This window comes from Macaca fascicularis, chromosome 2, assembly GCF_037993035.2.
Source record: "Macaca fascicularis isolate 582-1 chromosome 2, T2T-MFA8v1.1".
Classification (NCBI taxonomy): Eukaryota; Metazoa; Chordata; class Mammalia; order Primates; family Cercopithecidae; genus Macaca; species Macaca fascicularis.
Genome location: NC_088376.1, coordinates 107058705 through 107081574, shown reverse-complemented (window position 1 = coordinate 107081574; position 22870 = coordinate 107058705). Strand labels below are relative to the sequence as shown.

The 22870-nt window shown below is 37.0% G+C and overlaps 1 protein-coding gene across 1 annotated transcript in view; it reads right to left on the bottom strand.

Moving 5' to 3' along the window:
- Positions 1-22576, bottom strand: part of TOPAZ1 (testis and ovary specific TOPAZ 1) — a 90367-nt gene extending 67791 nt beyond the window's left edge. The window contains exons 1-5 of the mRNA XM_005546821.3: positions 22119-22576; positions 19249-21658; positions 9421-9482; positions 7938-8065; positions 1714-1778 (exon numbers count right to left, since the gene is read on the bottom strand). Coding sequence (XP_005546878.3) covers positions 1714-1778; positions 7938-8065; positions 9421-9482; positions 19249-21658; positions 22119-22455 — 3002 coding nt within the window. The 5' untranslated portion in view covers positions 22456-22576. The remainder of the gene's footprint in view (positions 1-1713; positions 1779-7937; positions 8066-9420; positions 9483-19248; positions 21659-22118) is intronic.
- Positions 22577-22870: the final 294 nt, after the last annotated feature.

Below are 22870 nucleotides of genomic sequence, written 5' to 3'. Positions count from 1 at the left end.
CACTTCTTAAGTGGTTGGAGTAGAGGAAGGAATGGAGTGGTGTGGTTAAGATTAGAGCAAAATATTTTTGACCATGCCAAACAAAAGGTCTGAGGAGGAGTTAGGTTAGTGTTTTAATCCGGAAGATGTCATTAAATTATTCTACTGATAATGTAATTAAATGAATTATAAATTATTCTTCAAGAAAAATATATACAATAAGCCTATAAAGGTCTTTGAGAGCTTTCTCTGGGGAAAAGGTATTAAAAATGTTATTGTTTCAGGGTGACTGATTTAAACAGCTTTAATTGCATTCTAATATGTGAGATCCTACATAACCAATTTTAGAAAAATTTAATTTGGACACTACTTCTCTAGAAAAATAACTTAAGCAAGGGGAGGGAAAGAAGTACTTCAGAGCTGATTAGTAAATACAAATGCATTTACTTTTTAGGAGAAAGGTTTACACTAACATTCAGATACTATAATGTTTACCTTAAAAATAATTCTAATAAGTTTTTTCAGGTTGTGTTTTCTGGGCCAGAGGAGAGTAAAAGTAGTAAGAAGAGGGAGCCATACTTACAACAGTTGAAATTTAGTAGCATTGATAGAATTTAAGATTTTCACACAAAAAAAAGATCTTCATTTCTCTCCCCAACTTGGGATGTCATATGTATTATCAGTATGTTCCCCGCAAATAAAACAAAAGCGGCAACATAAACAAAGAAATAGAAATTATGAATTTCTACAGATGGAAGAGATTATCTATCTTTTATTTTTGATCAGATGACTGAAGCCCATGGTGATGTAATGACTTAACCAATCAATGTCACACTGGTGGTCACTATGATAGAGTCAAGTTGATAAACCTTTGCAGGCTGCAGTTACACTATCTTAGTTTGTAAGCAAAATGATTGCAATAGAAAAAAAAAGTTAACCTTCTTGCTTTTTCTTTAGTATCTTCCTTTTTCTTTAGTATCTCCAAATGGTCATGAACCGTACTAAACCTTCTATACCAATCTAATTCTTGTCTGGCCTTTCCCTTAACACAGTAGTTCTCAAACTTGAGCATGCATCAAAATCAGCTGGTGGTCTTGTTAAAAACAGATTGATAGGCCCATCGCCAAAGTTTGATTCAGTAGGTCTGAGATGGGACCCAATAATTTCAATTTCTGACAAGTTCATGCATGATGATGCTTCTCCAAGGATCACACTTTGAAAATTACTGCCTTAACATTAAAGGCCTCAGATATATCCATCACCTTGACCTGGGTGAGTCAAATGCAAAATGAGGGTGGTGGAGGATAGATCAGATGATCTTTAAGGTGTCCTCCAACTCTAAATGCGGTTTTATATGTTCCAGAGAGTGTGCTATAACTCTCCGTATAAATCACTGCATCCATGTAAGATCCTTGCAAACTGCAATGTGAGTCTGATTTCAGCCACTCTTATCTTCATAAAAGTCAAACATACATCATTTTTTCTTTTTATCACTACTCCTTATCTTTCCTCAAAAAATATTTTAATGACTCAAAAAACTTAGTGACAGCTTTAAGGTAATTTACAATACCCCTTACACCTGAGTACATGTGACACATTAATTAAAGTATACCTATATATGGCTAATGGCATATAGCCCAAGCATATAAACAGTAGAGAACAAAAAACATACTCAAGATACAAATTAGACGAGTGACTATTTTAAGTTATGTAATTAAGAATTATGTTACAGACCTTTTGCGAACTTCATAAATATTTTCTTTTTCTTCTTTGGTAATCACTTTGTCTGTAAATCTATGCTGTGAAGAGATTATGGTTAAATAAGAACCAGTGAATGTCTCTGTATTACACACTAAGCTATGAGGCTTACTGGATTTATTATAATGTATTCGATGTTAATTAAACAACTAGTTTATGGCCAATCCCTAAAAACAATTCTATTCTACATAATTTAAAATACTGAATCCTGACTTTAAAATTTCCACTGCTGCTTAAGAGAAAAATTAATATAAGTCAAAACATTTGTCCAGGTTTTGATATCACCTTTAATTACCCAAGTCGCTATTTCAAATCATTAGGTAAAACTTAAGTTGAGTTTCTTTTTATTCAGAAAAAAAGCTTGAGCTTTGAGTTATTTTAAAGCGGTATTTGTGAACATAAAATTTATTTTTCATAAGAAATATTTAAATGTGTTTTAAATATAACTATACTTACATTTCACAAGTAGCTGTTTTGAAATCATGATTTTCCAGTCATAAGAAGGTTATACATGTTCAAATACTAAACTTTTGAAAAAACAGTCATCCACTAAAAGAATAAAATACCTAGGAATACAGCTAACCAGGAAAGTGAAAGACCTCTATGATGAGAATTACAAAACACTGCTCAAAGAAATCAGAGAGGACATCAACTAATGGAAAAACTTTCCATGATCATGGATAGGAAGGAGCAATATCATTAAAATGGCCATACTGCCCAAAGTAATTTATGGATTCAATGTTATTCCTATTAAACTATCAATGACATTCTTCAGAGAACTAGCAAAAATTCATATGAAACTCAAAAGGAGAGCGAATAGACAAGGCAATCCTAAGCAACAAGAACAAAGCTGGACGCATCATGTTACTGACTTCAAACTATACTACAGGGCTACAATAACCAAAACTGCATGGTACTGGTACAAAAACAGATACACGGACTAATAGAACTGAATAGACAGCATAGGAATAAGGCTGCACACCTACAACCATCTGACCTTCGACAAAGCTGACAAAAACAAGCAATGTGGAGAGGACTCTCTATTCAATAAATGGTGCTGGGTAGCTGGCTAGCCACATGCAGAAGACTGAAACTGGACCCTTCTTTTACCATATGCAAAAATCAACTCGAGATGGGTTAAAAACTTAAATGCTAAAACCCAAAACTATAAAAGCCTTGGAAGACAACCTAGAAATCTTAGAAAACTACAAAAATCAACTCGAGATGGGTTAAAAACTTAAATGTTAAAACCCATAACTATAAAAGCCTTGGAAGACAACCTAGAAATCTTAGAAAACTACAAAAATCAACTGAGAAACATAAAACATAACAAACTGAAGGACCTACCATGTTCCTGAATGAGAATACTAGAGTTAAAGATGTTGGTTCTCCCCAAATTAATTTATACATTAAAGAAATTACAATGTGAGTTTAAAGCACTGTTTAAAAAAAATACATGAGAGAACCACCAAAAAACATTTTACTATTTAATATTTTACTTACTATTTTTCAAAAAATTGATAGTATGCTATTGGTGTAAGGACTAGCAATCAATGAAACAAAAGAAAAGAAACAGATCTATATATAAAACAGAAAATATTCAATATGGCACTTGAAATTTAGGAGGAAATGATTCAATAAATGATAGAACAACTGGCTAGTTAATTGGATGGAAATTAAGTGTGCTCCCAACTCACCATATGCCAAAATACCTTTTAGGTTCATTAAAGATTTCATTAAATTAAAAATAAATTCTAAAAGTAGAAAATAAAATAAAATAGCAAAACAAATCAAATATATAAATGAGTATATAATCTGGAGGATTTGGAAAGCCTAAGCATGACACCAAAGGTAGAAACCATGAAGTAAGATATCAATAGGTTTGACTACAAATATTTTAAATATTTTCATACGTTAAGAGAATAAAGAGTACAAAATACCATCTGCTAAAACAAGGAAAAGTTACACTGTTTCTATATTCCTTCTCCTAAGATAAATTTTAGTTTGATTAAAAATTTAAACATAATAAATAACACCAAAAAACCCTAAAAGAAAATATGAGAGAAAATTTTAAATGTTGAGATGGGGAAGGGTTTCTCTAAATCTGACTTGTAACTCCTATTATGAAAGAAAACTGACATATTTGATTAAATAAAAATAAAAGGCTTTTACAAGGTGAAAAGCTCCTAAACTAAGTCAAAACAAATGAAATCCAGGAAAAGGTATAGCCACATATGACAAACAACAGATAAGTTTATATCATGAAATGTTCCTACAAGTAAAAAGATCAAATCCGGAAGAAAATGGGCAAGTGGGCATGTATTAGTCCATTTTTATGCTACTATAAAGAACTGTCCAAGACTGGGTAATTTATAAAGGAAAGAGGTTTTAATTGACTCGCAGTTCAGCATGGTTTGGGGAGGCCTCAGGAAACTTACACAAGGTGAAGAGGAAGCAAGGCACCTTCTTCACAAGGTGGCAGGAAGGAGAATGAATGCAGGAGGAACTACTAAATGCTAATAAAACCATCAGATTTCATGAGAACTCACTATCACAAAATAGCAAGGGGGGAACTGCCCCCATGATTCCATTACCTCCACCTGGTCTCTCCCTTGACATGCAGGGATTGTGGGGATTATGTAGATTCAAGATGAGATTTTGGGTGGGACCACAGCCAATCATACCAGGACATAAACAGCAAGTTCATAGAAAACAATATAAATGGCTTCTAAAGATGTTTAACTAGACTCATAAGAGAAATGCATATTAAAACTAAAACAAAGTCATTTATAAAAATAGGCAGATGGACAAAAAATTAATAATGAATTAGTGTGTGGGGAGAAAATGGCACTCTCACACAATGTTGTTGAAAGTATACATCAAAGCAATCTCTATGAAGGACAATTTGACAACTCCACTTCTAGGAATTAATCCAAAAATGCTTGCACATATGCAAAATGCCTTATGCTCAAGGATGCATAATGCAGCAATATTTAAATAGCAAAAAAATGGAAACAAACCAAGTGTCCATCAGTAGTGGGACTTGTTAGAGTATATTCATATAGTAGGTAATTATACAACTATAAAAACAAGACATCATTACATACATTGAAAGGAAAAACATCTCAAGCAAGGTAAAGAACAGTACGCTACCATCTGGATGAAATTCAAAAGAATTCACAATGGGTGTACTTTGAGAAATGGCAGAGAATCTCCTATTGGGGTAACTCTTCTGCAGATAACAACCATAAACCCTGGATAAAATATGTTTAAACTACCTGAAAACCCTGGAGAGAGATGAAAAGCAGGCAGAACCTAGAGGGAAGTCTACACTCAGAAAGATGGAATGCCACTGGGTAACTGTCTTGTTTTTATGGCTGTATACCCAAGGGCAGGCCCTAGTTGGAACCACTTGGGGAGGACAACAATTTGCCCTACTAACAAAGAACCAGAAGAACAGAGTTTGGGGTAAAATCAGAAAGTGAGGCTAGGAATCTGGGAGAAAGTCTAACAGACAAAGTCCCCAAATCTACTTATAACTTGACCCAAATCTCTAGCTGATCTCTCAACAATATGTATGTAACGTGGATTCCAAAGAGCCCAGCTAAGACTCAAAGAACTGAACAAACATTTCAACTGAGTCTAACCGCAGGGGAGTAATCTGGAGGATGAGTTCACCCAAGTTAAAACCTAACATGCGACTACCATATAGTTCAGCAGTTACAGCCCATTTATTCCAGAGAAATTAAAACACATAGATACACAAAAACCTGTACATGAATATTTATAGATAGCAGCTTTATCCTGTAACAGTCCCAAACTAGATATCCATCAATGAGCAAATAGCTAAACAAACTACGGTACACTCATACCATGGAGTATTACTAAACAGTAAAAATGAATGAACTATCGATATATGCAATGATTTGGTTGAATATCCACAGGATTATGCCAGGTGAGGAAAAAAAAAAAAAAAAAGAAACAAATCTGAAGAGGTTACATACTGTATGATTCCATTTATATAATATTCTTGAAATGACCGAATTATAGAAATGCAGAACAGATATGTGGTTGTCCAGGATTAAGGAATGGGCGATGGAGGAAAGAGAGAAGAAAGTAGGTGTGCGCTATCAAAGGGCAACATGAGGGATCCATGTGGTGATGGAAATGGTCTGTAATATCTTGACTGTATTAATGCCAATATTCTGGTTGTGATATTGTACTGTGGTTGTGCAATATATTACAATTGGGAGAAACTAGGTAAAGGGTACATAGATATCTATGTATTATTTCTTATAACACAGGTGAATCCACAATTTATCTCAACAAAAAGTGGGATGCTGCTGAAACAGTATTTATGGATAAATATATAGCACTAAATGTCTCTATTAGAAAATAATTAAGAAAATAATAAATCAATGACCTTGGCTGCAACTTTAGGAAGCTACAAAAAGAACAACAAATTAATCCGAAGTAAGTAGAAGGAGGAAATAACCAGAGCAGAAATCAGTGAAACTGAAAACAAAAAAGCAACATAGGAAAAAAAAATCAGTAAAACTAAAGCTGGTTTTGTTTTTAGAATTATCAATTAATAATCCTCTAGCCAACCTCTTATGAATCTTCATTTTAAAATGCCAAAACTATAGAAATTATTGGTGGAGGGAGAGAGGTATGACTGTTAAGAGGTAGCATAAGGGAGATCTTTGTGGTGCTATTATAGCTCTTTGACTGCAGTGGTGGTCACATAAATCTGCATATTTGATAAAATACACTGACCTACACAAACATATTTTATCAATATCAAATTCCTGCTTCTTATACTTTAAGATGTAAGATGTAGGGGAAAACTAGGTGAAGGCAACATGGGTCCTCTCTGAACTACCTTTGTAACTTCCTGTGAATCTCTATTTCAAAATAAAAAGTTAAAAAAAGTACACTAGTACTTTATCAGGAGCCCAACAGTAGAATCATAAAGTAATTACTACTATGGTAAACCTAAAAATTGACAAGTGATACAGAGAAGAAAAGAAAAGGCCTCTGGAAAAGAATCATTCACACACACACACACACGTATATAATAGATACGCACGCACACACACGCACACACGCGCGTGCGCGCCCCTACCTTTTCTTCTTTGAGACAGGTCTTGCTTTGTTGCCCAGGCTGGAGTGCAGTGGCCCGAACATGACTCACTGCAGACTTGACCTCCCAGGCTCAAGCTATCCTCCCACCTCCAACCCGCCAAGTAGCTGTGACTACAGGTGGATGCCAGCATGCCTGGCTAATAAAAAAAAAAAATTTTTTTTTGGTAGAGACAGGGTCTCACTATGTTGCTCAAGCTGGTCTCAAATTCCTGGCCTCAAGTAGTCCTCTCACCTCAGCCTCCTAAAGTGCTGGAATAACAGGCCTGAGTCACTGCACCTGGCATATTGATCTTTTATTTCTCACTATACATGTGTGCACTTGTACATACATACATACTTGTACACACATACACATGTAGTGGGAAGTAAAAGATCAATAAGGAAGCATTTCTAAAAATTTACAGTCAGCCATTTACAAGAGCAGAAAAGCAATAGGCCAGGCATATGTCCCATAAGTCAATCTATTTACCCTGTAGTGTTCCTAAAATGTAAGAGAGAGATGAAAACAAGTTTGTTAATTCCCAAATTTGAGGGCCAGACATCTTAAGAGCAAATATTACTAAGTCTCATATTTTGTAAAGGGTTAGTACTTTGAAGCCTACGATGGTATTAGAAGGATAAATATATAATCCCCCTTCCCTCAAACAAAACAAAGAAATCATCCCATACTAGGAAGCATGGCCCTCAAGTACTATGCTACCTGAAAATCAAGGAAGATCAAACGATTTTCAGTATTATAGTGTTTTCTGAGGCAGAAAAATATGTAATATTTTATTTAGAAAGACTTTCATAGGTTTGTGGCAAACTTCAGATACTAAAAAGCTAACTACAGTACGTAATTAAACAGTACATCCCATTTTCCCAGGCAAGGAAAATCTTTTTTATACTATGCTTACACCAAATATCAAGGGATACATCCCATGGCTAGAGCGACTTGATTCTTTTATTCAATAAAGGGAGTTATACTCGCCACCCGATAGCACTGTTAAGATGGATTTATGCATTACCACTATTTAAGACCAAGAAATAAAAACATGCAAAAGATCCCCTAGTACCTTTTCATCCAAGTCTGAACCTTTTATTTGTTCACTGAAGTCTCCCAGTGTTTCATTTTCAGAGGTCTCATTAGCAACTTCTCCTAAGGAAGTGTTTGCATCTTTGGGATCATGTTTTATTTCACTTGCTGAAAAGAAATAATATTCAGCTATAGAAACTTTAAAGACAAAATAACTGAGTTATTCAAAGGCTGTTGTAAAAAATGACTTAGAATTCAGAGGCTCTTTTAAGGTCTAATGTGACAAATACGAAGCAGAGTTTTCAGCGAATTATGCAATAATTCCTCTTTATTAAAATAACTCCATTATATTATATAAAAAGAAACAGATATTTAAGAATTTTTCTTGATCATCTTAAGAATTTTTAATTTTAAATATACTTATTTTAAATATACTTATAAAATAAAATATATTTTAAATATACTTGTAAAATTTGAAAGTCAAAGTAAAGTTAACTTTCATACTAAGTTATACCCTGTGAAATAAAGATTCAGGTATTTAAACTTCTGACTACCTGTTAACTATATATATATATATATATTTTTTTTTTTTTTTTTTTTTTTTGAGACGGAGTCTGGCTCTGTCGCCCGGGCTGGAGTGCAGTGGCCGGATCTCAGCTGACTGCAAGCTCCGCCCCCCGGGTTTACGCCATTCTCCTGCCTCAGCCTCCCGAGTAGCTGGGACTACAGGCGCCCGCCGCCTCGCCCGGCTAGTTTTTTTGTATTTTTTTAGTAGAGACGGGGTTTCACCGTGTTCGCCAGGATGGTCTCGATCTCCTGACCTCGTGATCCGCCCGTCTCGGCCTCCCAAAGTGCTGGGATTACAGGCTTGAGCCACCGCGCCCGGCCATATATTGTTTTGAGACAGAGTTCTGCACTGTTGCCCAGGTTGGAGTGCAGTGGCGCGATCTCGGCTCACTGCAAGCTCTGCCTCCCGGGTTCACATCATTCTGCTGCCTCAGTCTCCTGAGTAGCTGGGACTACAGATGCCCACCACCAACCTCGGCTAATTTTTTGTACTTTTAGTAGAGATGGGGTTTCACCATGTTAACCAGGATGATCTTGATCTCCTGACCTCGTGATCCACCTGCCTCAGCCTCCCAAAGTGCTGGGATTACAGGCATGAGCCACCGCCCCCGGCCAACTATAAAATTTTTTTAAGCAACTGAGATTTAAAATGTGATAAAGCTAAAATACATATTTCAATTTCAAAATAAGATGACAAACACTGCTGAGGTTAGTTACCTATCTTTTGTTAGATAAAGCCTAACAAAGTTATTTATTAAATAATCAAACAGAAAATATCTCAATCTGATCTTCCAAACAGTCAATTAAAACAGAAAAATTGACAAACTATAAAACATATGGTCAACAGACCCTAAAATGAAAAGTTTCCTGTTCTAATGAATTCATCTTGACTAGGCCTGCATGGAGATATAAAGAGATGGTTCAATATTGCATATTCTGAAAATGTCAACTTTTACCTGCTGAGTTGGAAGCACAGATGTCTGGCTTTATCGGTCCACAGTCCAGTACAGGAAGTTCTCTACTATAAAGCAAACAGAGCTTAAACATTATAACAGATTCTAAGCAGAACTATCTAAACATTATCTCTAAACATTATATAATAATCACTTTAGCTTCTGGTGAACATCAGCTCAAGTCCTCCAGGGCAGAGTACTTACTATAACGAGGCTCAGAACCCAGTGCACCTGTGTGGATTCTTTGTTTGGCTCTTTAATCACATATGCCTCAACTGTTAGGGGGTGCTGCCACTCAAACTTTGTTACTGAGAGCTTGACAACATATACAAAGCATGTAAAACTCAAAAAAGTATTACATCAATACAAGATAGTGTTTACTCTTTTTTTTTTTTTTTTTGAGACGGAGTTTCACTCTTGTTGCCCAGGCTGGAGTGCAATGGCACAATCTTGGCTCACTGCAACCTCTGCCTCGTGAGTTCAAGTGATTCTACTGCCTCAGTCTCCTGAGGAGCTGGGATTACAGGCATGCATGCCCAGCTAATTTTGTATTTTTAGTAGAGATGGTGTTTTGCCATGTTGGTCAGGCTAGTCTCAAACTCCTGACTTCAGGTGATCAACTGGCCTTGGCCACCCAAAGTGCTGGGATTACAGGTGTGAGTCACCGTGCCTGGCCAATTTCTACTCTTAAGCATGTATATGTATGTCATATGGTCAATGTCAAAGGAAGACAGCTTGAAAGCAGCTTAGTTTTTTTTTGGTAGTCCCTAAAGACAACTTAGAGTCTGAAGATTATATAGAACAGAGTTAGACCAGTCTGGGTTCAAACACTGTTCTGCCACTTGCTGTATAAACTATGGCAAAACTACTTAACTTCTCTAAGTTTAATCATATCTGTAAAATGAGAATACCACTAACCACAAGGTATTGTGAGGATTAAATGAGATAAGATGTCCTTAAAGCCAGTATCATAGGCCCAACAGATGAAAACTACATTTATAGGAGCCACTCAAATACAAATGGCCAAACACTATTCCATTTTTAATCACTTAGACAAAAATTTAAAACATATAAAAGTACACAGAACAAAATAAACACTCATAATCCCACTATTTGTTCATTTAACAAGTGGATAAGCATATCCTTCAGCACTGCGACTGCTCACTGGTTCAGAATTACTTCCTAGCCAAGAAAGAGGAAAACTAAACAAAACATTTTGTATTTACCATTCTTTGAAGTTTGGAAAACAAAGTATTTTTTCCCAATGTAAACCCTAGAAACAGTAAGTATAGTTTAAAGGACGGGGAAATAATACAAACAGAAAACATATACAAATGCAAATCTTTCTCTAACCCGGACCTTTCTACATTCATATCTAGCTATCTACTAGAATATTTCCATCTCAGTATCTCAAAGGCCTCTTCAACTTAAAATGTCTAAATCTGACCTCCCCAATATAGCTCTTTTGCATGGGAGATGGATGGTAATGTTCTTCTCCCATGCAAAAGATGGTATGGTAATGCCATGGATGGTAACGAGATAAAAGAGAAACCAGATATCAACCTTAACATCTCCCTCTGCCTCACCCCCAACTGATGAATCAATATTCACTTCTTAAACCTCCCACAAATTCACTCCCACTTCTGTGTAAAGTCACCACATTCTTTCAGCTTATTACAATAGGTCCCTGTCAGTTTATCCTTCACACCAGAGCTATAATTATTTTTAAAAGTAAATGTGATCAAATTATGTCTCTTATTTAGAAGCCTTTCCATGAATTCCTATATGCTTAGCATAAACTTCACACTCACCATAAATTCTAGTTTGCCTAGGAAGGTCTGTTTACGCCTATTGTCCTGGCATATTAACAGCTCCTCATGTCCTCAAAAGCTTTGCAATCCAGAAGGTAAATTCTATGGTCATTTTACTCTCACAGCCCTTCATGACAGTTTTTGCACATTCTGTAGCTTCATTTCTTGCTATTTGAACACCAAGCCATGGGACGTTATTTTGGTGTCTCAGTTTTCCTCAACAATTAGCTAATCCCTACTTATCCTTTAGTGATCATTTTAAACGCCACTTTCACAAGGAGGTGTTTAACATCTTGCACTTGTCCTACCATTTTATGGTACATGCTTATTTGCCTCCCTAAAAGCACTGTGAGGACAAGGCTTATATATGTCTAGTTGTTCTCTACACATGCAGCACCTAACATATTCTATGCTAAGGAGACCCAAATGAAGATGCCACTCCCCTTTCTAGCAATTCCAGTACAAGGTGAGGCTCACATACAAGCAGACATAATATACTGAGATATGTGCCAAGAGAACTACTGGAACAAATTCCTGGAATAATATCTCAGATGTGATTTGATGGATAACTGAATGCAAAGAAAGGGACTTTCAGATAAACATATGCAAAAGGCCTAAAGTACATGGTGCATTGTAGAAACAGTGAGCTGCTTGCTATGCTTATCTTTCATTAGCCTTTCACCCCACTTTCCTCCCTCCAATACCATAGTTGCCAAAGAGGGAGTGGATACAGATCCACAACGAGCCTTAAAAAGCCATGCCAAGCAATTCAGACTATCCCCAGGTGGCTGAAAGCCAGTGAAACACTCTCAACAGTTACTGGCAGATCAATTTCTATTTAGAATATCACTATGACAAAAGATATATTAAGAGAGTTTAGGAAGATTAACCAGGAGCTCATTACAATAATCTAGGAGAAAAATAAGAACATAGAGAGAACTGAGAGGAAGGAACAGCCATGAGAGGTACTGAGGTAATAACATGAACAGAATTAAGTGACTTAATAGAGAACTGAGGGATGCTTCCTTGGCCTCTAACTATCCCGAAAGTTCCATTCATAAATAGGTACAGCAAGTATATTAGTTAAATTTCCAAGTATTAAGATAGTATTTATAATACTGCTAGTATAATCTATATAGATGTGGGAAACTTTTTACTATGAAAATAGCTAATTTACAAGGAAAGTAAAATTACACATGCAAACTCTCATAAGAAACAGTTTATTTTTGTCTGGAATTTCAGAGACAAAAAGTTAAATTCACTGAGGTGAAAAAAAATCACAAAGTGAGCAAAATTGTAATTTACACGAATATTTTACAGTTTTGCATTGGTGTAGTTACAGTTCTGAATTGGTAAAATGAAAAAGAGAAAAATGAAGGGAAGAACAACAAAAGGAGATAAAAGAGATTTGGATGAGGCTACAGAGATACAGATAAGCAAAGAGAAGATCTGAGTAAAAAGGAGAGGACAGAGTAAAACAGGTTTAAGCCAACTCTGAAGAGCCATACAGATTATATCAAGCTTATTCTCTACCAGAGCACTTTTCATGTGGATAATGAAATCTATTTAGTGGGTCACAACCAAGAAATTTTTTAATGAAATCGAATATGAAATATAAGACTATATCAGTTGTAGCAAGGAAAATAATTGTTTTCATAAACCTATAATTTCATATATTTATAAATATGTACCAGATTGTAATATAAAACAGATCTTTATTGAGGATAATTGGCAAAATGGCTGGAAGATGATTGCTTTAGAATAATTACTATCAGAAAAAGTCTGAAAACTATTGCCCAAGGAAAAAGTTTAGGGTTTAGCATAGTGGCTCACACCTGTAATCCCTACAATTTGGGAGACTGATGTGGGAGGATTGCTTGAGTCCAGGAATTCAATACCAGGTTGGGCAACACAGTGAGACTTAGTCTCTACAAAAAGAGAAGAACATTAGCCAGGTGTGGTGGCATGCACCTGTAGCGCCAGCTATTTGGAAGGCTGAGGTGTGAGGATCATTTGAGCCTGGCAGGTAGAGGTTGCAGTGAGCCATGATGGCATCACTGCACTCCAGCCTGGGCAGCAAAGCAAGACCCTCTCTCTCTCTCTCTCAAAGAAAAAAAAAAAAAATTCAGAATGTCACTGCCTCCTTTTGAGATGCTAATTGTGGTCAGTATTCATTTACTTACAAATACCCATATTCTGTTTCTGGATAGAACTGCTACAAATTTACTGGGGCACATATTATGCAAGTAGTAGTGGCCCTAAGCAGAGAAATATTATAGTATCCAATTCACCAAGGCAGAGGTTCCCTAGCCTGATGCCACACTGTACTGTTAGGTCTCCTGATATTACAAATGCTCAATCAGGTACAATACTGTTTATTCCAGCAAAGACAAAGAATAATTTACGTGACCTGAAAGAGAAAAGAAAAAAACTCAGAATAGTGTTTCTTAATAGTGTCCACCTGCTACTTTAAAGAGGCAGCAGAGATGAGAGGAAAGGGACCTCAAGTAAAATAATGTTCTGCAGTAGTTTGCAGAGTAATTGAATTAAATATATAGGAAGAACCAAAATGCCGCTCTTCCAGCATGCTGTTTTGCAGAGCAGGGACAGACTTTGGAGCAGGTTGCCTTGAGTTCAGATGTCAGCTCTGATACTTGCAAGCTGGGTCCTTTAGAAAGTTAATCACTTTGATTTAAGTATAAAAATAGGGTGAGTTTCAACCTCAGAATTGTTTCACTAAATAAAATAAGTAATGTATCTAGCACAGGGTAGACATTAAATATCAGTTCTTAAGATTAAAATTTAGTAAAAATTTAATTTTTATAAAAATTTAATAAAATTTTGCAGTAAAGTTAGAGCACATTAGATATGCAGCGCAATGGGACAATGAAGAAAAGTAAGTTTCATAAAAGACAATGAATCTCAATATATAAGGGAGAGAAAAAAGATCTTTATTTTTGGTGGAAACCTGTTTTTTTTTTTTTGTCATTTGATGGTAAAATTGGTAATAAGACTACTCTACTCTAGAAGTCCTCTCTTGGGGAACGAACTGGGATTAAGTCAGACTCTGAGAAAGTAAGTTACTTGAGACAGGATATAATTTGCCCAGCATAGATCCAGGCTAGACATGGGTCTAATGAGACTCAAATGCCTGGGCAAAAGTGGTAGGCTTTTATTTTCTGTGCATTGGTACCAGATATTTATCCCTCAGAACTTTATTATTTACTGGCTCCAGAATCTACAATGGCTGCCTATGGATTTGAGACCAAGTTGTGTAAGGTGGTAAATAACTGATCCCCACTGATCACCAACATCAATTCCATACAGAATTCAAGTTTTTGTGCCTAACTTTCCAACCTCCTTAATCTAGCATCACCCTACTTATAAAATCTTATTTCCCACTATTGTTCAGTGTCTACTTGCTTAAGAAAGAAAGGATTTACTGTCTCCATTTACATGTAATCTAATTCAAGCACTTCAGAAATGGCCTGCAATATTCTCAAATAGGAATTGAAACCTTAATTCTCCTTCCCATCTCAATATATGAGGGACTGGACTTGCAAATAAAAGTAAGACATTGACATTTCCCACCCTCACGAAATCCAACAGTTTAGCAAGTGAGAGATTAAATTATACCACCATGAAATCAATGCCACAACTAAGGTAGCATAAGGTGCTATGGGAATGCATAAGGGATTTCCACCTCTGCCTGATGGAGTCAGGAAAACCTTTAACCTTCCGTACACAATCACGCTTACATGTACTTTTGCCTTTCTGCCCACATATTCCTCATTATTCCTCCTTCCCTACCAAACTTCTTTTCTTCTTCTCCTTTGTCAATCTAAACAAATCCAAACTTCAAGGATCAATACAAATTTTTGCTTTTCCAAGGTATCTTTCATTCTTCTCTTTTCTAAACTCCTACTACTCTTAGTACTTCAGTTTATATACTTTTGTTTAAAACACATTAGTCCCTCACTCCTCCCCCCTCCTCCCTACCTATATAGCAATTCCCCTGAATTTTTGGCAGACACTTAAAATCTCAACAATCCACTGTGTGGTATCATTTAACTGATATTTCAGCATATAATAATCCTATGTTCTAGAACAGATTAACTGTCCAGCACTGACTATTACAGACATTCTCAGATCATTTCCAATGACACAGCCTATTTCAAACATTTTACCAATTTCAGCCATTACACATTTCCAAGCTCATCAGTTCAAGTTTTAGTGAATGAGTTCTAGTATGCTTTTAATGTTTTAGATTTTAACATGGACTTTCCCCACTGTGGAGACTAAAAACAAATAAGCATTCTCTCACGACTTAGACACCTTACAAATTCTCCCCAATCTGGTCTGAGAATATTTTCCCCAGTGATTAAGTCAGCTCAGGTTTGTCTACTTGTTTTACCAAAAGGGGCAGTCCATAGTTTCTGACAATATATGGGCCTTGCCCTTTCATCTTCTACTTTTATTCCTGTAAAATAAAAATTCATTCTAGCAGGCTTCAGCCTCTCAGTGTCTTAGAAGGGAGAAAAGGGAGCATATGAAGTAGCAACTGGCTGGTAAAAGGGACATAGCTGAAATTTGAAATTATATTTTAAGCTTCATTTAGTTCTAGAACCATTAATGAGTTTCTGTGCAACTACTGATAGAATCTCTGGTTATCAGGTCTTCATTTTTCCCTGTTAAGGTTTATCCTAGCACTGTGGATGACTACAAAACTAGTATTTCCAGTGCAGAATAAATATAAAAATATTAAAATAATACTGAGAAGATGTTCAAGTTTGTTTAAAAACAGAAACTTTAGAGGTAGATAAAAGGCAAAGAAGAGCCAATAAAAGTATAACTGATGCTTTTGAAGTGAAGAAAAATGAAGTTCAAAGATAGTAACAAAAAAGCTATCTGAAATAAACACCTGATACTGCAAACCAAAATGGCTAACCTTGTCTCAGGAAAAACTGATATGTAATTACCATTCCCAAGGTGGAAAACAAGAAGAAACAATAAAAGCAGTTTAAAGTGGAACAGTGGGAGTATTAGTTTGGCCTCAGAGTTTTTGACTACAACACATAATGCCAGAAAGCAGGAGAGCAATGTCTACATAGCTGTGAGGGGGAAATACGTAAACTAAGAATTTTACACACAGACAACCTGCTCTTAGACAAATAATTCTCATGCACCCAAGATTTTAGGGAACACAGTAATTATGAACTCTTCTTAAAAATATTTCATTGCTCTGAAATCTAGCCAACTAAGTGATGAATCAAAATAGTCAAAATTAGGCCAGGCACAGTGGCTCACACCTGTAATCCCAGCACTTTGGGAGGCCGAGGCAGGTGGATCACTTGAGGTGAGGAGTTGGAGACCAGCCTGGCCAACATGGTGAAACCCCGTCTACTATAAGTACACAAAAAATTAGCCAGGAGTGGTGGCATGTGCCTGTAATCCCTGCTACTCAAGAGGCCAAGGCAGGAGAATTGCTTGAACCTGGGAGGCATAGGTTGCACTGAGCCGAGATCTGCCACTGCACTCCAGCCTGGGAGACAGAGCAAGACTCCCTCTCAAAAAAATAAAAAAAAATAGTCAAGATTAGAGGAAAGTAAAAAGGACTGGTGGTAGGGACTGAATCAATTTAAATAGAAAACTAACAGTGAGAATCTTTGGAGTTCAGATTATTGAAGGAATGCACATGGCACAAGGCTTAGTAATACAAAATAAACTTTAAACAAAAAAGTGGGGTAGGCAATATTAGGAGAAAAAGTGTGTACAAGTATGTTCATCTTTCATATGAAGAAAGCAAACACTGCTGTCTAAAGTTGGAAAGCAATTTTTATAAGTGAAGCTAAAACTCAAACTTTTAAACAATTTTCCTCATTAACTTGAGAACTTCAAGAAACTAATTTCTTCTGGTAAAGAAGTATATTAATTCAGCAATCCATTTCATTCCACTTTCATTTCTCTGCCTCTTTTGGTTAAGTGTAAATGAAATTATCTTTAATGTTTTTACTAAAAAATGGCATGATCCAATTTTTTCTAGTATTATATCTATTTATATGTATAGATAAATGTCTGGAATGACGCATACAAATAGCAATTAATTTGTTACTTGGGTGGTGGAATTTCCCCCCCAACACCACTTTTTACTTTAATTAACATGTATCATGTTTTAAAATCAGCCATTATTCTTTAAAAAAAGAATAAAGAACAAACGTCCTGCACTTTAATTCACAACATTTATCTCTTTCTAAATTTGGCTTAGTTCACTGTCAACATCTTGTCAGTCAACAGAGATGTTTGCTCTTGAATGCAGAATTTACTCTGATTTTCCTTTGTATTCCTCCAAGGAAGTATGGTGTAACAGTTAAAAATGCCAAAACCTTCTCTATTCATTATTTAATTTAATCCTCACAACCCTGAGGCAAGTACTTTCCCTTTTTACAGAAAGATGAAATAATTTGCCTAAAAGGTCACATAGTTGTTATGTGGTAACAAGAAGATTCAAAAATCAAGGTCAGACTACAGAGACGAAGCTCTTAATCACTAGGTTTAGAGTAAGATAGGCCTAGGTTCAAATCCAGATTCTGTTACCAGGAGTGTGATCTTGGGCAAGTGACAAATTTATCTTCATTTTTTTCCATCTTCAAAACAGACAGATTACCATGCTACCTCATTACATGGTTAAAAAAATCAATAAAACTCTTGGTTCTCCATTTGGCACACAGAGAGCATTATATTTGGTGATAAGTTTCAAGTTCTTGTAACAATAAGACCATCAAGAAGAGTTTGATACCCCAAAGGTAACAGAAAATAAATGGCAAAGAAACTTAAGTCATGCACCACTGAATATTAATGAAAAGTGTTTTCATTTTTCTTTTAGTCTGTTCACAAAATACTATGATATTCAGGTATTATATAAACAACAGCTTCAGGAATTATAAAATTAAGTAAAATATGACATATTATTAAATCAATTTGGGGCCAAGCAGAACAGATTAAGTTCCTGAGCATGAATGTTACTACTTGGCCCCATTCAAAGTTGCATTGGGCAAACTAGTCCTATTTGAGGGAAAAATCATCATTTATAACCACTGCCTTAAAAGTAAAACCATGAAGAAATTCTATACTGTTTATCTCTGAAAATTAGTTTAACTTTTGACTCTACTTTCAAACCCTAATTACTTCAAACAAAAATTTCCAAGGCTTCTCTGTCCCCTGAAAAATGAACTTTTTATCGAATAAGGAGGCTATAGAAAATGGATTAAAATAGATAGCACTGATATTAATAAGTAACCTGGCTGAAATAAACGTTTATCTGCATATTTATAATAATTAAAGAACATTTGAAAATAAACTTAATTGACTTTTGAAAGAAGCAATCTCCATCATTTAAAAAGCCACTCTATGGGTGGGTTGCGGTGGCTCATGCCTGTAATCCCAGCACTTTGGGAGGCTGAGGTGGGTGGATCACGAGGCCAGGAGATCAAGACCATCCTGGCTAACACGGTGAAATCCCCGTGTCTATTAAACACACACACACACACACACACACACACACACACACACACACACACAAATCAGCCGGGCGTGCTGGAGGGCACCTGTAGTCCCAGCTACTCGGGAGGCTGAGGCAGGAGAATGGCATGAACCTGGGAGGCGGAGCTTGCAGTGAGCCGAGATTGCGCCACTGCACTCCAGCCTGGGTGACAGAGTGAGACTCCGAAAAAACAAAAAACAAACAAACAAAAAAAAGGCCACTCTATGAACCATAAATTCTGATGAGCTAATCTTTTCTATCTTCCAAGATACACATAATTCATTATTTTGACTCTAAGTTTTATCATAATGACATTTCCAGGTATCAGCAGTAATAATGGCATATTACATTTAATAAATAACTGGGTTAAAAAATAATGGAGCTTCAATATCACTGAATACATTAGTGAAACCTAAGAGTAGAGACTGCTTTTCTAACCCCCAACAATCTGCACTAAAAGGCATACTTGAACATGCATACCTTAAGTCATCACTTGGTTCTTTTTTTACTGGAGTTTCCACATACTTGGAGTCTGTTGATTGGTGCTCTCCAGGAACATTGGGCTCCTGGCTTATCCTGGGGACCTCTGAAGTAAATGAGAGTTCCCCTTCATTGGAGACTCCAAAGAGGTCTGGGTCATCTTGAATTACATCAATTAAGAGGACGTCATCTTCATATGCTTTAAGAATATCTGGAAATCCTACTTCTGAAAAATTCTTAGTTATTTTTCTACCCCTAACTTCACTGGAAACTGGTCGGAATGTTTCTTGTTTATTACAGCAGAAGGAAGGACTTTTCTCTACATACCCAGGATCACAAGAAAAAGCATTATTTTCAACTGTGAGAGAAGCAACTTCTTTATTAGAAACAATATTGCCTGGTTCAGAGAAGTGATTAGATGGTTTGCTACTGTTACCATGCTTTGTAAAGCTTGGAGAAATACTACAGGAATTCTTATTGTAGAATGAGTCAGAACTAGCTTGCACTGGAGTTACACTATTTTGTATGCTCAAAGTTTGAGGTCCTAACATCGTCATGGAGACATTTTCTTTACTCCTATTCTGTCTTGTATCTGCTCCAGATAAATTGTCCAGAAGTTCTAGAGGACTGTAAGCTTCTCTCTCTGATGACTTGGCATTTACTTCTTTTCTTTTTTTTGTTTTATTCTTAAGTAAAGGAATTTTAAAATTAGTCAGTCGTCCTGTGTTCAATATTTTAACCAAGTCTGGAACTACAAATGTTTGTTTAACACATGCTTTTCGATGAATAGTTTTGCCTGTAGAGTTATTTGCTTCCTGACCATCTTTGGAAGCTGCTGTCAAATTAAGTTTTGTTAAATTTCCTCTATCTCTTTTTTTATTTCCTGTTAAGCTTTGAGTATCACTGGTTAATTGAGTATCTTCAGTAGTGTTAGAAATTACCTCTGACCCACTTCTGCTCAGTTCCTCTGATTTTATCTTTTTATCATCCTTGATTATAGGTTCCTTTATAACCATTAAAGTATGTTCTACTGCAGAAACTGAAAACAAACAATTCAAATTAGAATCTAATTTTTCTTTACTTGAAGATTCAGTGTTTGTTTCTGTTAAGGAACTTTGTAATAATAATTTGGAGTCGGTTAAGTGGGTCTTGTTTGTTTGGTGTTTAGGGACATCAACTTTCTTACAACTTTTCTGAGACCCAGGAAGAAAGTAACTTGATTCTGGCAAGGAAGCCTTTTTCCAACACCAGGCAGATATTCTAGCACATGAATAATAGGGCCAAGTTCTTTTACCAGTCATAGGTATTGTTCTCTGACAGCTTAACTTCAATTCTTCAGAGTCACTTCTTAAATCTTCCCGTGAAGATCTCCTTTCAATATGGTACTCAGGTGATTTCCCTATGCAGCTTTTCGATTTAAAATCCTCTTTCAGCGCCATGTTTTCATATCCTAAGGGCTCTGAAGCATTCTCTGTTTCTTCTTTCAAAAGTGGTTCGATGGTTTTCTGAAACACAGCATTTACATGATGTTCAGAACTTGTTTCTTTTTCTACCATTTCTGGGACACTTAATAAATGATCCATCAAAGAGACTGTATTATGGCTTACTTTTCTCAAAACATTTAAAGGACTTTTAGCCTCTGCTTCTTTACCATCAGCAATCATTTGATTTTCTTGCAACATCAACTCAGACTTGTTATACTCATTAGAGAAGTTCATCTGAGTAACTGTTTCATCCGCTTTTTCAGACAACTTCATCCTTTTCCTGGGTTTTCGCCCAACACTGCTCTCCTCTATTGAATATTTATTTTTTTCACGTTGAAGGCAGGGAAGCAAGCCATTGATTTTACTTTGGTATAAATCACTCTCTTCTGGTAGTAACTTATTTACTCCCATTACATTTTCTTCAGTTTGTAAGAGTTGAGGAATATTATTTGTGTCACTCTTTTCTGCAAGACTTCTAAAGTTTTCTTTCTTTGAGAAATTTTCTGCTACATGCATACATCCACCATCAGGCTCATATGGCAGGTTGTTTTCATCATTACAATCCTTGGAATGGGGAAAACAATTGCAATCACGTAATTTAAAAACGGAATTATTTTCTACTTCAGGTGACAAGATGTTACAAGAATATTTTAGAGTATTCTTGTACAGTTCATCTTGGAATTCAACCTTAATATTTTGTGTAGCCTCATTTTCGGTTATTTTGAGAGGTGGGTTTTCTAAGCTTTTCAGTTTTTTATTTCGAATTCTTCTTTTAATACCTTCTACTATACCTTCCTTACCCAAAGACCGCAAGCACTCCACTGTTTGGAAAGATTCCGAACTGGTTAATGATTCCTTTCTTACCAGGTCAAACCCTGGCTGTGGATCATCACTTGAGGCTTCAGTAACTTTTCTTTTTTCCTTGGCTGATCAAAAAAAAAGAAAACAAAACATATCAGAAAAGATTTTATATTGAGGAGGAAAATGCAATATCATTGAAATTAAAAATTGTGAGGCTATCACTTTTATTTCCCTGAAGAGCTGTATGTAAATACACACTTGTTTTTAAATGAAAGCCTTAATTTCTGTTAAGGAATTACATATAAACCTGTATAAATTCTAAAGCAACTGAATAACGCTTATAACATTGTCATCTCATACTAGACAAAATGGACCACAAGTACGAATTCCTCCTATCATAATTCTGACCAAGGACTCCTAACGGCGAACACCCCTTTTAAAGAAATCCATTTTTTCCCATCTCCTGGTCAACTATGTGCATCAGAAATAACCATGCAGGTTCAAGTTAAAGACTAGCAGTAAAACAAAGATGGAGCACGCTGAGTTGCAAAGGCTAAAGGTAAGTGATCGTGGGTTCTTTCTTACTGTGTCTTTCCGTTTGCAAGGGGAGTTCAGCCTCCTTTGCTGCTTCTAGGCCTCGCCGGTCTGACGGGCTCACCTGGCCCCTGCGCCCCTCCACCCGACGCCTTGCGGCCTTTCCAGCCCCTGATGCCGCAACCGACTTGTCACTTTTCACCTCGCCTCTCCCAGGGGTGGCCCGGGCCACCATTCTCCTCTTTTGCCTATTCTCCCCGCGCCCCCCAGCCTCAGGGCCGCAGCCTCCCGCGGCGCCTGGCCCTGGAGCCTGCCGCTTTCGCAGGTTTCGCACATTGCCTTCAGGCCCTGAGGCCGTCGTCGGGCCCAGGGGCGGAGGTCGTCGCATGTGCCCCGGGGCCGGCCCGCCGGGGTCCCTCTGCACCAGCTCGCAGGAACCCACCGCGGCGCAAAGGCTGCTCCCCCGGCCAGGCACTTATTGCCCTCTGACCCACCCCACACCGCCAGTCACCACAGCCCAGGGCCGGAAGCGGAAGTGGGGCGCGTAAGCGGAAGTGGGGCCTAGTGTCTGGGGCCCCGACTGGTGCTTCGGGATCCAACGGGCAGGAGAGTCGCGAGTTCCGTGCCAGCGTCTTTCCGGAGGGCCTCTCGCGGAGCCCGGAGGAAGGCAGTGGCCACGCCCGATTTCATTGCAAGGGACTGTAGTGGGGCTCATCACATCACAGACCTCCGTTGTCCCTTCCACTAGGCCGAGCTTCCTGGAACCGTTCAGGGCTCATTCTCCCAGGTGCTGCTCCTCACTC